The 14,913-nt window shown below is 40.7% G+C and overlaps 1 protein-coding gene and 1 pseudogene across 1 annotated transcript in view; one reads left to right on the top strand and one right to left on the bottom strand.

Moving 5' to 3' along the window:
* Positions 1 to 14,913, bottom strand: part of PUR2 (Glycinamide ribonucleotide (GAR) synthetase) — a 69,642-nt gene that overhangs the window by 21,993 nt on the left and 32,736 nt on the right. The window contains exon 2 of the mRNA XM_087697863.1: positions 9,247 to 9,620. Coding sequence (XP_087553989.1) covers positions 9,247 to 9,620 — 374 coding nt within the window. The remainder of the gene's footprint in view (positions 1 to 9,246; positions 9,621 to 14,913) is intronic.
* LOC148022220 (uncharacterized) lies at positions 13,271 to 14,626 on the top strand (annotated as a pseudogene).

Here is a 14,913-nt window from a genome sequence, read left to right as displayed (position 1 = left end):
ATAGGTATGACCCCTCTTTGCATTATGTGATGCTTATAGATGAGAGTAAGCCTCTTACCTATAAAAAGACCAAGTCATGCAAATTCAGTAGTAAGTGTGAACTAGCTATGCAAGAAGAGATCAAACCTATGTATGCTAATGATACTTGCGATCTTGTGTTAGTGCCCAAAGGAAGCAAGCCTCTTTCAAACTAATGGGTCTACAAAGTAAAGACAATTGATGGGAAACCCAAGTACAAGGCAAAACTAGTTGCCAAAGTGTATGCACAAAAGGAAGGGATTGACTTCCAAGAGGTCTTCTCACCTATTGTGAAGATGACCACTCTAGGTGTGCTTCTTGCTCTCAATGCTGTATTGGACTTAGAGCTGTACCAAATGGATGTGAAAGCAGCTTTTCTGCATGGTGACATTGAAGAGGAAATCTACATGAAACAGCACGAGAGCTTTGTAGTTCCTGGCAAAGAGCAATTGGTGTGTAAACTAAAACGCAGCTTGTATGGGCTAAAGTAAGCACCATGGCAGTGGTATATAAAGTTTAACACTTTTATGCTCTCTCATGGGTTTACACGTAGCCATGCAGATCATTGTCTGTACATGAAAAAGGATACAGATGGTAGCCCCATCATACTTGTTTTGTATGTGGATGATATGTTGCTAGCTGGGAAACGAAAGACTAGCTTGGATGCTTTCAAAGATCAGCTGAAATTAGCTTTCTCCATGAAAGATTTGGGGAATGCAAAGCATATATTGGGCATGAGGATTCGCAGGGATAGAATGAAGAAATTGTTGTTTTTATCTCAAGAAAAGTACATTGAAAAGGTATTGAACAGATTTAACATGGCTGAAGCTAAGCCTTTTGGGGTGCCCTTACCTCCATACCTTAAGCTTAGTAAAGCCAACAGCCCAAAAGATGACGTGGAAGCCAATGATATGAAGGGAGTCCCTTATGCATTAGCTTGTGGCTCTCTAATGTATGCTATGGTTGCTACTCGTCCAAACATTGCTCATGCAGTGGGAGATATTAGCAGGTTTATGTCAAATCCTGGCAAAATACATTTGGAGGCTATCAAGTGTATTCTTAGATACCTAAAGGGTACACAAAGAAAGTGTATTTGCTATGGGCAGGGTGCACTTAGTTTGCAGGGTTATTGTGATGCAGACATGGCAGGTGACTTGGACACTCGTAGGTCCACTAGCGGATTTGTCTTTACATTTGCTGATGGGGCTGTTTCTTGGTGTTCCAAGTTGCTTGTAGCACTGAATACTACTGAAGCTAAATACATATCAGCTACTGACCCTTCTAAGGAAGCTATATGGTTGAGCACACTTGCAAAGGATCTCGACATGTCAATGGATACTACAGTATTGGGATGTGATAGCCAGAGTGCTGTGTATCTGGCTAAGAATGCCATGTATCATTCACACACAAAGCATATCGATGTGCGATATCACTTTATCAAACAAATTCTGGAAGATGGTCTAATCACATTGGCCAAGATCAAAACATAAGACAACCCTACAGATGCTCTCACTAAAAGTCTAAGCAACGCTCAAAATGAGCATTGCATACGACTAGTGGGAGTTGGTTAGAGGTTCACTTCGGACCTTTAAGTGGGAGGTTGCTGGGATAGAGGCCCTTTTTCACCTCCATGTATAATACATGTACATTATTTAGTTATACATGTAAATGCACCCTTACATGCCCCAAGTATAAATACATTTTATTCTTTGTGTACCAACACATTGTTGGTACACCCAAATCTAATCGTACTTTCACTCTCTCTCTCAAACACATTCACTCCTTGAGTTGCTGCTCACTCCTCCAGCTAAGCTCCAACACGTGTGGATGCACAACTTTTACACATAGCCTTTGGTCTCTACTACTTTGTTACACACAAAAGATTATGCATCAAAAGAGATCCATATCTAAGAGTATAGTTCTTATTTCACTAACCACATCAAACAACATATCATAGACTCTAGTAAAATCCTTATCTTGAACATATTTGTCATAATCTCATCCATTTCTTGATGATATGCAATAGACATCGTTGAAACTTGAGGTTTCCTTGATAAAGGATCTGCAATAATAGCTTTCTTAAACCCCATTTGCACTATTTGAAAGTGAAACATGAAGAAGAGATTTGCCCGATGCATATGCTTTCCAAATAACTTAGACTACATGATAAAATAACAAAAAGTTTGATGATCTATTTGCACCAAAAGTCAGCCTCTACAAGGTAATGTTTCCACATAGAATGAGCATGTACAATTGCTAACAACTCTGTTCTCATGAAACCAGCATATTTCTTTCAGTGCCATGGAAAAGTCTATTGAGATAAGCCACAACTCATGCATCCTATATGAGGAAAGCATCAATATTGTTTCCACATGCATAATATTAGAATACAATGGCTTTTCTAGAGCTGAACAGGATCTAGCGTAAGCTTTTCTTTAAGCTTATTAATGCTGCAATCTCCTTTTTAGCCCATTTAAATGGTACTACCTTATTTACAAAGCATAAAGAAGTGCAACAATCTCTGCAAAATAGTGTATGAACCTTTGATAATAAAAACATAGTCCAAGAAGACTACAAAGATCATGCAATGTTCTTAAATCTGGCCATACATGGTGTCGCACCATGCAAAATAAGCTTCATTCCATTGAAGGAATCACACTAGATACTTGATTCCACATCCTCTTTAGAGAAAGATAATTGGGGTCAAGTCAATCTACAAGACCAAGCACTAGATTGATGGCACCTTGGACACACACAAAGCTAGGCTTGTTACTAAGGGTTTCGCTAAAAAGCCCAACTTGGACTATGTAGAGACCTTCACCTAGATAGCTTACATGTCTACCATCAAGTGATTTTGGTATTACTAGCTCATCATAGGTGGCCTATAATCTATTTATCAAAGGACACAGTTTGCCTTCCCAAACGGCGTCTTCAAGAGGAGATTGATGTGGAGCAGCCATCCAACTCCATGTCACACTTGACAAAGCCCCTCTTTGGTCGAAAGCAAGCACAAAGATCTTGATACAAACCGCTTCTTTCTTGACCATGGCTCCTAGCAATCTAATTATGGTTCCGACCTCTATTTCAGATCATTTTAAGGGTTGATCATAAATGTCATTTGGTTTATTGATGATTTGAACATTACTAGGAGTCACCGTAACCACATTGCATACATAAAAGAGACATTGAGGATTGAGTTTGAGATGACACCGCTTGAACTTCTTCATTTTTTCCTTAGATTAAAGATATTTCAAACATCCACTGGTATTTTCATCTTGCAACTGGGATGTGGTTGAGTTGTTGACACCCTTTAGCATGACTGATTTCGCACCAATTTCATGCCCCATCAACCCAAGGTTCAAGTTATCCTAGCATTTCTCACATGTAATGGCTGAGTCACTAGGTATAAACCCCTAGTTGGGTCCTCGATATGGCTCATTCATACACAACTAGATACCTTTTTTGCAATTATTATCTTTCATTCAAGCAAAGACCTCTTTAACCCCATTTGCAAGCCGCTTTGCAAGTTTGGTAGTACTTGCAAGGTACCCCAACCTTGGGATTTTGCGAGAAGAGGGGGTTCTCACTCAAAAGTTGGATAGATTCAGATTAGACCAATGAAAAACTCTCAAAGATCTATTATACGTTGTTTTTTGGCCTTGGAATAAGATACTATCACTTAGAGCAACAAGCAACAACCTATTGTTGCTCTTTCTTTCAAAAAGACTAAGAACAAGCCACTTGTATGCCTAAACAAGAGGTTGTTCGAGTGAAGAGGATGATCACTAAGATTGGATTTCCTTAGCGAAAGGCTACAATGATTTGTGGGAATAGTTGGAGTTGCCTAGCCACAACCAAGAATCCTATATTTCACGCTCACACAAAGCACATTGAGATCCAAGATAATACATTCATCTTTCATATCCCTTGGGAGTTTAAGCGCACCACACTGTCAAAAGTGGAGCAATCAATAGAAGCGTAAACATATGCTATAATAAACTGTTGAAACACAAGACAAAAGAGAAAGGCAAAGAAAAAACACCGAAGACCACAATACAGATGAGAACTCAAATGTATGCTCGAGAAATGGAATCCATATATCCAACACGAGACAATCGCATACAACAGTAAGTCACTAGCTACGTGGGCACCGGCACTAGTTCCTCTCCCCTGCAAAAGATCCACAAGTGATGATGAGTGACTGGCTGATTGAGGAGGAAGAGCCTAAATAAATAGGACAAAAATATGTCCTCAAAATGATCAGGTTGGCTAGCATTTAATGCTGATCGGCCAACAATAAATGCCCAATATGACCATAAAATGACACAAATAAAAATGCCTAAATATCCTAAATAATGTGTCCAGCCTCTGTATGCACAAACTCACACATGAGATCACATATCTGCTAACACTCTCTCTCAGATCATAGGTGATCTAATACAATACAATGGTACAATGAGAATGAACCATAAACCATACAACATAGAGCCACCAAGTAGAACCATGGATACCCAAGCAGTGGGTGATCAAGCCACCACCAAGGTGCCTCGGAGAGAGCCTCATGTTGATGTCGATCATACTAGCTCCTGAAAATAGAGAAGATCATAGCATATCTTTATGTCTGTCCCAATGTTTCTCAATAACATACATGACCATCTTGTCAAAAATGCCTCTACAACATATATTACCATGGATTCCCTACCTTTGGCCAAACCTCCAAAGTGTCCCCTCATGTGAGCTCATGACTAGGAACCAAACACGCTCTTTGTCAAAGAAACATCCCATCATGAACCTGGATGTCAATCCTAGCTCCAAGATTTGAACCTGCCAGACTTCAATCAATGCGTCAAGGAAGTCCCTCTCTAGAACCTGTGCATCTATATAGATGTATAGATGAGACATGGCTGCCCCATCTCACCACCCTCTCACACTCCCTCTCTGGCACTAGAGAGTCGTGAGGGATGCCGTCATCACCACCACTAGAAAGCAACTGAGAAAGGGATCATCAATCCCTTTCTGCAATCTGAAGAAGCTAAGTCTTTACGTGCCTTGGACTTCTCCTTGGCTAGAGGATCAAAGTCTAAGTTGGAAGCAAATGATGACTCATCGTTGAAGTCCACATTCCACTTCATCTTCCTCTCCTTCTTCTTCCTAGAAGCCACTAACTCTTTTGCAATCCTTTCATAAATGACCTTTCTTCCCACAGTGGTAACACTGGGTCTTCAACTTATTCTTCTTCGAATCCCTCTCTAAAGCTGCAAGAGACTCATTAGAACTTGATGAAAGCCTCCCCTATAACCGCGATGATACCTCATGCTCAAGCAGCATGGAGGTCATCTGTGTAAAATTGATAGAACTCAATGATGTTTGCGCCCTCAAAGCATTCGCCACTCCATAATACCGGAGAGAGTTCGGAGAGTACGAGTCCAATAAGATAAGCCTCTGGAAGGGCAAACTGCATTTGTCGAAGCTGGTCTTGGATTTGGGTCACACGAAGTAGAAAAGATTGGATAGTATATTTAGCCTTGAACGAAATTTGCTAGAGGTGTCCATAAAGAGTAACTGCCCTCATGGTGGAAGGTGCCACGTACAACAGTTGCAACTTCGTCCATACTTCAGAAGATATCCTACAGGAGGTAACTGCCAATAGGACTTCTTTGGAAATACACCGAAGCAAGGCCGAGTAAGCCCGTGCATCGCCCGAATCCCATGTAAGCACCACTTTCTCATGGTTGTCTTCATCAAAATCAACTAGAACAGAAAAAGGTTGTTGAGGACGTTCGATAGCGCCACAAACCACGTACCATAACTGCTTTTATATAAATCAAGCCTTCATCGCAGCACTCCATGTAAGATAATCAGATCCATGTAACTTATCATCAAAGGATGTGCACACAGGAGCCATCTGTAGAGGATTTAGAAGAGTAGAGAAAAGAAGGTATTTGGAGAGGGAACACAACCAAACCACAAGCACAGACTACAGAAAATGAGAGTTCACGTGTAGTATTCACCAAAATCTAACCAAAACAAGAAGAAAACTGCTGCGAAAAGTCAAAAAATCAGCCAAAAACTAGCTGAAACGGTAAAAACGGCCTGATAACACAATCACCCAACCAAGAGGAGATGCAAATTCACCAAAATGCAAGCTAGAACTGACACAGACAGAAGAGGGACTGCTGCAGGCTATATGGATGCTAATGTCAGTAAAAACGCAAGTAGAACAGGTCGCTTGGTTGGAGCAGTAGTCGCCTGATCAGCAATGGTCAAAACAGTATTGAAATTAGCAAAGAAAATACAGCAAGAGCAAAGAACCTGAAATCCGATACCATGTTAGAAGTGGAGCAATCAACGGAAGCATAAACATATGTTGTAATAAATTGCTAAAACACAAGATAAAAGAGAAAGGGCAAGAAAAAACACTGAAGACCATAATACAGATGAGAACTCAGATGTATGCTCGGAAAATGGAATCCATATATCCAACACAAGACAATCACATACAACAGTGAGTCATTGGCTGCATGGGTACCGGCACTAGCTCTTCTCCCCAGTAGAAGATCCACAAGTGATAATGAGTAACTAACTGACTGAGGAGGAAGAGCCTGAATAAATAGGACGAAAATATGTCCTCAAAATGATCAGGTCGGCCAATAATAAATGCCTAATATGACCATAAAATGACAAATAAAAATGCCCAAATACCTTAAATAATGTGCCAAACCTCTACATGCACTGACTCACACATGAGCTGACATATCTGCTAACACACACATCCTAGAGGGGGTATTAGTGTTCATGGTCATCTTCTCATTGTGAGCTATCCATTGGGTAAGTGAGGGACATTGCAAGCTCTTGTCGAAGTCCACTCTTTTGAGACACTTTTGATCGCTGTCCTTTGTCCATATTTTTGGGCCTCATCCATCATTTTGACTTGAGAAGCCACCCAAGATTATTTTGGGACTTCTTGCCTATTTGCAAGCACATCAATCAATTGGTCATTATCACTTCTCATTTTCTCAATTCTAGCACCCTCACTGCAGCTATACACCATAGCATGTGGAGAAGTTGATCATTATATTCAGCTTTCATCTAATAATCAGCTAAGTTCTCTCTTCATTGCCATCACCGTTTCTTCTTGCCACGTTAGATCATAGGATAGAGATGTTAACTCATAGCCATCCCATCTCTGTTGCAAAGGCTTTTATTGAGCCTAATAAATCTTGTGGGGACACACCCATCCTTTTCACTAAAAACAAGGATGGCACAATGCACTTTTATCTGCATTATAAATATCTCACTAAGGTAACCATCAAGAATAACTATCTTTTACCCACATTGAATGACCTTACAAATCTACTATGTATAAAGTACTTCACCAAGATCGATCTTCAGTCTTAATACCATCAGATGTGAATAGCTCCTAAGCATATTCTGAAAATCATTTTCTATATATACATGGACACTAAAATACTTCACCAAGATCAATCTTAGGTCTAATCTAAAGTCCAAATACCTTCAAATATGGATAGCTCTTGAGGATGTCCCAAAAATCGTTTTTCATATGTAGCATGGACACTATTGATTCTTAGTCCTACCTTTTGGGTTGACAAATGCTCCCACAACTTTCCAATAAACGATGAACGATTGGCTTTATCCATGTTTGGAATTGTGCATAATTGTCTTCCTTAATGACACTCATTTATTGTACGTCATTGGAAGAGCAAGTAAAACATATGTATCATATTACATCTCTTAAGACAAGAGCGCTAATTTGTGAAACCATCTAAGTTGGGTCCTTTCACATGGAGGAGTTGTACTTTGGACATGTTATCTCAACTCATGGCATTAGGATTAACCCCGAAAAAGTATGAATAGCACTGGATTTATCTATTCTACAAACAATCAAGCAAGTGAAATTTCTTTGTCTTTGTTGAATTCTTTCAAAGAACATTTAAGGATCATGCTAAGATTGTTGAATCCTTGACACATTTACTCAAGAGTATCCAAAGCAAGAAGAAGCACGTTAGTCCACCTATAATTTGGAGCTTGCTCAATGTTTTTTTAACTTTAAAATAGTTGATTACTGATGCACCAATTTTGTAGATTATTGACCAAATAAACCATACAAGATTTGTATGGATGCTGACAACTACGCTTTAAGTGCCGGCTTACATCAAGACAGACAACCCATTGAGTTTGAGAGCCCAAAGCTCACCAATACCCAAACATGTTATACCACTGGAGGAGAAACTGTTGTCGGTCATCCATGCCGGAACTTTGGTGTCATGATTTCTATGGCATCTGATCCATTATTTGGACAAACTATCATCATTCATTAAAATTTGAAAATTTCCTTGATGATCAGCCCCGTCTCCATGGCTGTAAGTGAGATGGATAGAGCTTAAGTAGGATTCTGATTATTGTAAGGTTGAAACCACTAAAATGTTGATACCCTTAGTCAAATCACTGAAACTAATTTCTATCTTTGAATCCTCTTTCCCACTCTGCCATCCTCCACAATCTATTCAGAGTTTGGCAAAGTCTCCATAGAGAGCCGATTCAAAACCCCCAAGATGCCAAAGATGAGACTGACAAGATGTTAATAGAGTACTCTTTAACACAGCTCAACTCCATCAGTATAAATGTGATGTTTTGCCTTGTGCAATTCTATATCCCCACTCATCCACTAACTTCTACACAATAAACTTACCTTGAATTTTCCCCTGCTAATGTTAATGTAGAGCCAGAATTTTGAAGAGTCAAGCATGCCTCTAAAGCTACAAAAACTGAAAACCGGCAAAGCTGACCCTGTCACAACTCACAGTACTTCCTTTTAGTGGTCTAGATGACCTTCAATAAAGACAAGTTTACACAGAATAAATCTCCATTGATGAGCCCACACAGGCACTGACAAGGAATTGTTTTGTAAAATAGTGCATGGAAAGGTGCAAATCATAGACTTAGTATTGAATAAAAGCAATGAGTTAGCAATGTTTGCTTACTGTAAGGGCCACAATTGACCTGACACATGACCACCTCATATAAATGTCAAAGTGTTGAATGAGAATAGATAATCCCAGAACAACTAACTTAAGCAAATGACTGTTAAAGGACTAGCTTAAAGTCTTACCAAAAGCTAAGGAATACTCATCCCTTGCACTCTAGCTGGAGGAAAAGAAAAAAATGCATAAGAGTCTCAGAACTAAGTTTTGAGGACTAGAAAATAACCTTTGCTGTTGGAATCTGATACTTCGTGCACAATTTTTTCATGAAGTCTTTGGAGCCTTCCAGGGCAGCAGCTTCAGCTGAAGGACCAAAGGCCATAATTCCAACTGCCTGAAGATCATCTACAAGACCTGCAACAAGTGGCGCTTCTGGCCCAACAACAACAAGACCTACCCCCCATTTCCGGCAAAATGAAATGACAGCTGAACTCCTGGTTATGTCCAAATCTGAGATGCAGGTAGCATCACCAGAGTCAGAAATCCCAGGGTTACCAGGAGCACAAAAAACGGCATCACAAGTTGAGGACCTGTTAAGACTGTAACAAAGAGCATGTTCTCTGCCACCACCCCCAATAACTAGCACAGTAACACGATCATCTGCATCCATTATTTACCACATTGTTAGTGCATTAGTTTTTAATGTGTTCAGGAATCATCGATCAACACAACAGACAGTTCATTCACAAAGCAAGTGAATGAGTGAACTTAGATCACTACAGTATTTTAAATAATGTGTTTTCTTGGGAAAGTCAAAAGAAAAGTAAGTAATAACATATTCAAACACATGCCTTGAATAAGCATTTTAGAGAGCCCTTTAAGGAATGCTTAATTTCCAAGGCAACAAAGACTTTTCTCCAGCCAATTGTTCATTACTTATGAGTTGTGCTAATGTCAGCTACGATATAACCTTTTATCTGGAACGCTAGCAAAATTAAGCCAATTCAAATTCATTGTGCTTTCATACTTTACCTTAAGACTGGTTTGACAGAGAGCTACATGAATGGACATCTATACAAAACATCTCAGTGGTCATGTGCACTTTTGACTAACTGACTCTAGATGTTCCAGGTTTGGCATTTCGACATTCTGATTAAATAACTGGTCACATCAAGACTTTGAAACGTGTCTTAAGTGCAGAACTCATCATACCAAGCCTCAAGAATTTCGAATTTTCAGAACGACTGTTCCAAATGTGTGGAAACTTCTCAAACAGTGTTTTTACGGTCCTAACAAGCTGTAGACTGAGAGTTGTAGTTGTTGCATACCCCATCTAGCACAACCTGCTGCCCCCCTCACTTGGCATTGTTAGGAGGTTGCAGAGAACCTACATCTATAGCCTGCAATCAGCTATCAAATCAGCCCAACTCCACACAAAGAGAGCTATAAACCCAAATAATCAGCAGACTGCTGTTAACAGATATATCACCTTTTGTCTTTATTTGTGTCCATCTCCTGGTTATGAGTCTCTGCCAAAGTTTATCCAGGACATTTAGAGCTCTGGCGCTCATTGTACCCGTCAATTCTTGGGTTGTGACAGCAATTGAAACCAGCCTTCCTTCCATGGATGGGCGGTACTTCCCTGATTACAACTTAGTTATAGCAGTAACATTTATTACCAAACTATGCAATGCAAATTAACTTACAACCTTGGACAATGGACACCCTATTGGCCCCAAAACTGGCGCCCCTTTCGGTATTTATTTAACTTAATTGAAGAAGGCGTTGATGTGCAATGGCATTCTCCCAATCCCTTTTGCTATTCTAACTCCCCTTGTTGACCAAAATGACCAACAAGTCTTCAATCTGATTTGTCCCTCGATTTGGGCAATCAATTGGTCTTCACCCGCTTTGATGGAGATGGAAAATGCCCCAAATCATTGATTTGCTAATCCCTCAACCTGGATTTGATTGAAAACAACTTCAGCCTTGTTGAGTCCAAGTCTTGAAGCTTCCACTTTCTAGCACGCTTCCCGAGGTTGTTGCTAAACCCTAATTTCTGTTATAAATTAGGGTTTACAGTAGAGAACTCTGAAATTTCTCAACCTCTGATGATCTCAATGCTGTAATCTTCAAAGCAAGGCCAAAGCCCAAAATAAAGTGGATAGGCCAAAAAAAAAACAATGCAGAGTCACCAAACTGCGGTATAACTAACAGATCTCCTAATGACCCTTACTTAATGTAGGGCTCTCAAACAAGAGATGACCATGACTGCTCTAATATAGGAGCATGTCTACGGCCTGAGCGACTAATTTTGGAAGGCATTGTTGTATGGCCTTAGCACACAGTTAGGATTCCACATCATGCGCATGTGCGCACATACAGAGTTTACATTATTACCAAGGTCCAAACTTTAAGTGGATTGGGTGGAAGCCAAAGGTTGAGAAACTAGTTCGGCCATGCCAAGTACTATGAAGGCAATCACCAAAAACATGAAAAAGGTAGGGTGTCTTCAACCTACCTGAGAGAGAGAGAGACAAAGAGAGTAAACCAATGGGGCCATAGCACAATGGTTGGTGCGAGGGTTAAGTTTTGAGGGTGTGAGATTTCGAACCTCGAGTAAACTATCAATGGTATTATTAAAAGATGCAAGGGTAACATAGGGCAATCAAAATAGTGTGGCGACATCTAACATGTCTTTAGGGTTTTCAAGAAGGTTATCATGGAAGCTTAGTCCCAATTAGAATAATGTAGTGACGTATTTAACATGTCCTTTAAGGTTTTTAAATAGGTACCATGGAAGATTAGTCCCAATCATTCAAATAATCTAGTCCTCAATATGCAAATAGCAAAAAAATGACTAGACAATAATCTACAAAAGTGGGCATTGGGGTTTAGTGCCCATGCATAGAAAGCATAATGATCATCTAAGGCATCTTGCCATAGCAACAAAATGTACACATGTCAAGCTTTGTTGGCCCAAAACACTAGTGTTTTGCAATCATGCCCTAATGCTAGAGAGCTTAATACCTTGTTAAAAGAAAAGGAGTGGCTTCCAAATTGTCATTTAGAGCCAAGATTAAGTGTAGGGGTTTTATTTTCAAAGTGCTTTGAGAGCAACTACAGGCTTCCAATGTCACAGGAACGTGAAATTTTAAGATGCTTTAATCTTGCCAATAACATTAAATTATGATATTAATCAAATGTGCAAGGTTATTTACCACATGTGATGCACATGGCAGTTATTTCATTGTAACAAGCCAAGGACCCTGAGGATAGTGCCAAAGGCAAAAGTTGTAATAAGTTATGCCTAACAAGTACTAGGTGGTACTTGGTGTCAAACTTCAACCTAGACCAATTTATTGGCCACTAATGTCAGTGGTGACATTAGAGACTATGCATTAATGAATTAATTAATGCCATTCTAAGGGCTAATAATTGCTTAGGGATACTTCGAAACCAAATTGACCTAGCCAATTTAATTATTGGTTGGTGGAATTATTTTTCCAAGCACTAGAATAATTATTAAATTAATTTTCAGAATTAATATTCTAAAATTTAACTTTAATAACCTGGATAATGCTGAAAATTGGGATTAGAATGCTGCCACTTGGCAAAACTTGCCCATGCAAGTGGAAAAAACATTATTAGGGGCTAGTGGAAGTCTAGTCCAACCATTGTGAGAGAGGAGGAGGATGTTAGAGAGCAAGGAGATACTTCTGATGTGATTTGCAGCCACTAGGAATCAGTGTACCCCGAAACAGCGTTTCGGCAGGTCCGAAACGGACCGGCCGTTTCAGACCGGGATGGAAACGAGAGCACGCCGTTTCGGGATCCTACGGCCCAGTCCCATTTCGCGTGGTTATCCAACGCCGAATTTCACTCGTGATTCTCCTTCCCCACTTCGTCTCGCTTGCGCAGCTCTCAAGTCTCACCTCGGCTCTCCTTCTCCTCGGACCTACAACAACCACCTCCCGCCTCCTCTTCCTCTTCCTCTTCCTCTTCTTCTTTCTCTTCCTCTAAGCTCTTCTTCTTTTTCTCCTCCTCCTTCAGACTTCTTCTTCTTCTTCTGCTGCTGCTGCTACTGCTCCTCCTCCGCCTCCTCCTCCTCCTCCTCCGCCTCCTCCTCCTCCTCCTCCTCCTCCTCCTCCTCCTCCTCCTTTAATCCATTACCTAGGTCCTGACTCCTAAAGGCTAATCATATCATGGCACTGGACCTATATTGGAGGCACATCACTCCAATCAAGGGATACGAGGGCTCCGACAGATCAAAGAAGTGGTAGTGCAACTATTGTGGATTGGAGAAATCGGGGAGTGTAACGCGCATGAAAGACCACTTGGCTTGCGTTCCCAACAAAGACATCGGGCCTTGCGCAAATGTGCCAGCAGAAGTAACAGTAAGTCTCCATCTTTGGCGCTGAAAGCATATGGGTATTGAGCTAGAAGAGAATGAATCAACACCATATGGGGCTAATGAAGCACAAGTGGGGCAAGGAGAGGCTAGTGGACCTAGTGGTGCTAGCCAAATTGGAGGTGCCAGTGGCCCATCAAAAAGAAGTGTATCCATATCCGTATTGGGTCCAAGTGCAAAAAGGACCCCGTTGCTATCTTCTAGTGGTGGTGGGCAAAAGGGCTCCTTACATGGTGCAAGTGTCCATGCAGGACTTCAGAGGCAGGCAATTGTAGAGGCAACTAGGAAACTCACACGCTTATTTATTCGGTGTGCTATCCCTTTCAATGTGGCCACTACACATCAATGGAAAAAGACAATTAAGGCAGTAAGCCGCATAGGGTGTGAGTAGGAAGGTCCATCCACAGATGCATTACACACACGGAAGCTTTGAAAGGAGAAAGCATCCATAGAGGCTCAATTGGAGCCCTTGAAGGAGACATGGGTGAAATATGGATGCACAATATAATGCGATGGATGGTCAGATATGCGCCGAAGGAATGTTTACAATGTTTTGGTGTCTTCATGTAAAGGCACCATGTTCATTAAAGCCATCGATGCCTCTGCCTCAGGTCTTATCATCACAGGAGCTTTCATTTGGGAGCGCATGCGACAGGTCATCATGGACATAGGAGTCCAAAATGTGGTACAGGTGGTGACAGATAATGGAAGCAATTGTGTGTCTATGGGACGTATGCTTGAGGAGGAGTTTCCTAGAATAGTATGGACTCCATGTGCATCCCATTGCCTTGACTTGCTTATTGAAGATGTTGGACAAATATCTTGAGTGGATGACATTTTCAAGACGGCAACAAGCATGGTAAGATTTGTGAAGAAGAGGCCATCCGTCACAAGCATGTTTCGAGCCAATAGCACACTTGAGCTATTGAAGCCCTCCACCACTCGATTTGCTTATATGTTTATTGTATTGGAGAGGTTGATACGGGTCCGTCCAAATTTGATACAGACCATTGCATGCCAAGAATGGCTCACATGGAGTGAGAGAGAGTCTTCAAAGGCTCTTGCTTTTAGGCGCAATATTTTAAATGAGAGTTGGTGAGTTGAGGTAGAGGCATTGGTGAAAAGTCTCAATCCTATTTACATTGTATTGCGTATCACTGATATGGAGGGGAGTACTTTGGGGCTTCTATATGAGTATATGGATAAAATTGACGAGGCCTTGCTTCGCAACAGCTTTTTACCCCAAGACAAATAAGTTTTTGTTTAACTTTTACATATGTAATTATTTGGTATTAACGACTCCTTGATGATTGATCATTATTCTAACATCTAAGTTTTTAACATATTTTATCTATAGGGTCGATGAGATTCGTGCAATGTGGAATGCACGAATCCATGCCGTCGCACATATCTTGCATCCCCTTTGGCGTAGCGAGAAGCAGTACACTAGCGAGGAGTTAGAGGAAGACTTCATAGAGTACATGAGGCGCCTCACAGGGGATGATATAGATATGATGAGAAGAGTAAAGGATGATTTGCTGG

This window comes from Lygodium microphyllum, chromosome 17 (genome assembly GCF_053477565.2).
Source record: "Lygodium microphyllum isolate KBCC chromosome 17, Lygodium_microphyllum_v1.1.10, whole genome shotgun sequence".
NCBI lineage: Eukaryota > Viridiplantae > Streptophyta > Polypodiopsida > Schizaeales > Lygodiaceae > Lygodium > Lygodium microphyllum.
The sequence above is the reverse complement of the archived record's forward strand: the minus strand, read 5'-3'. Positions and strand labels throughout refer to the sequence as shown.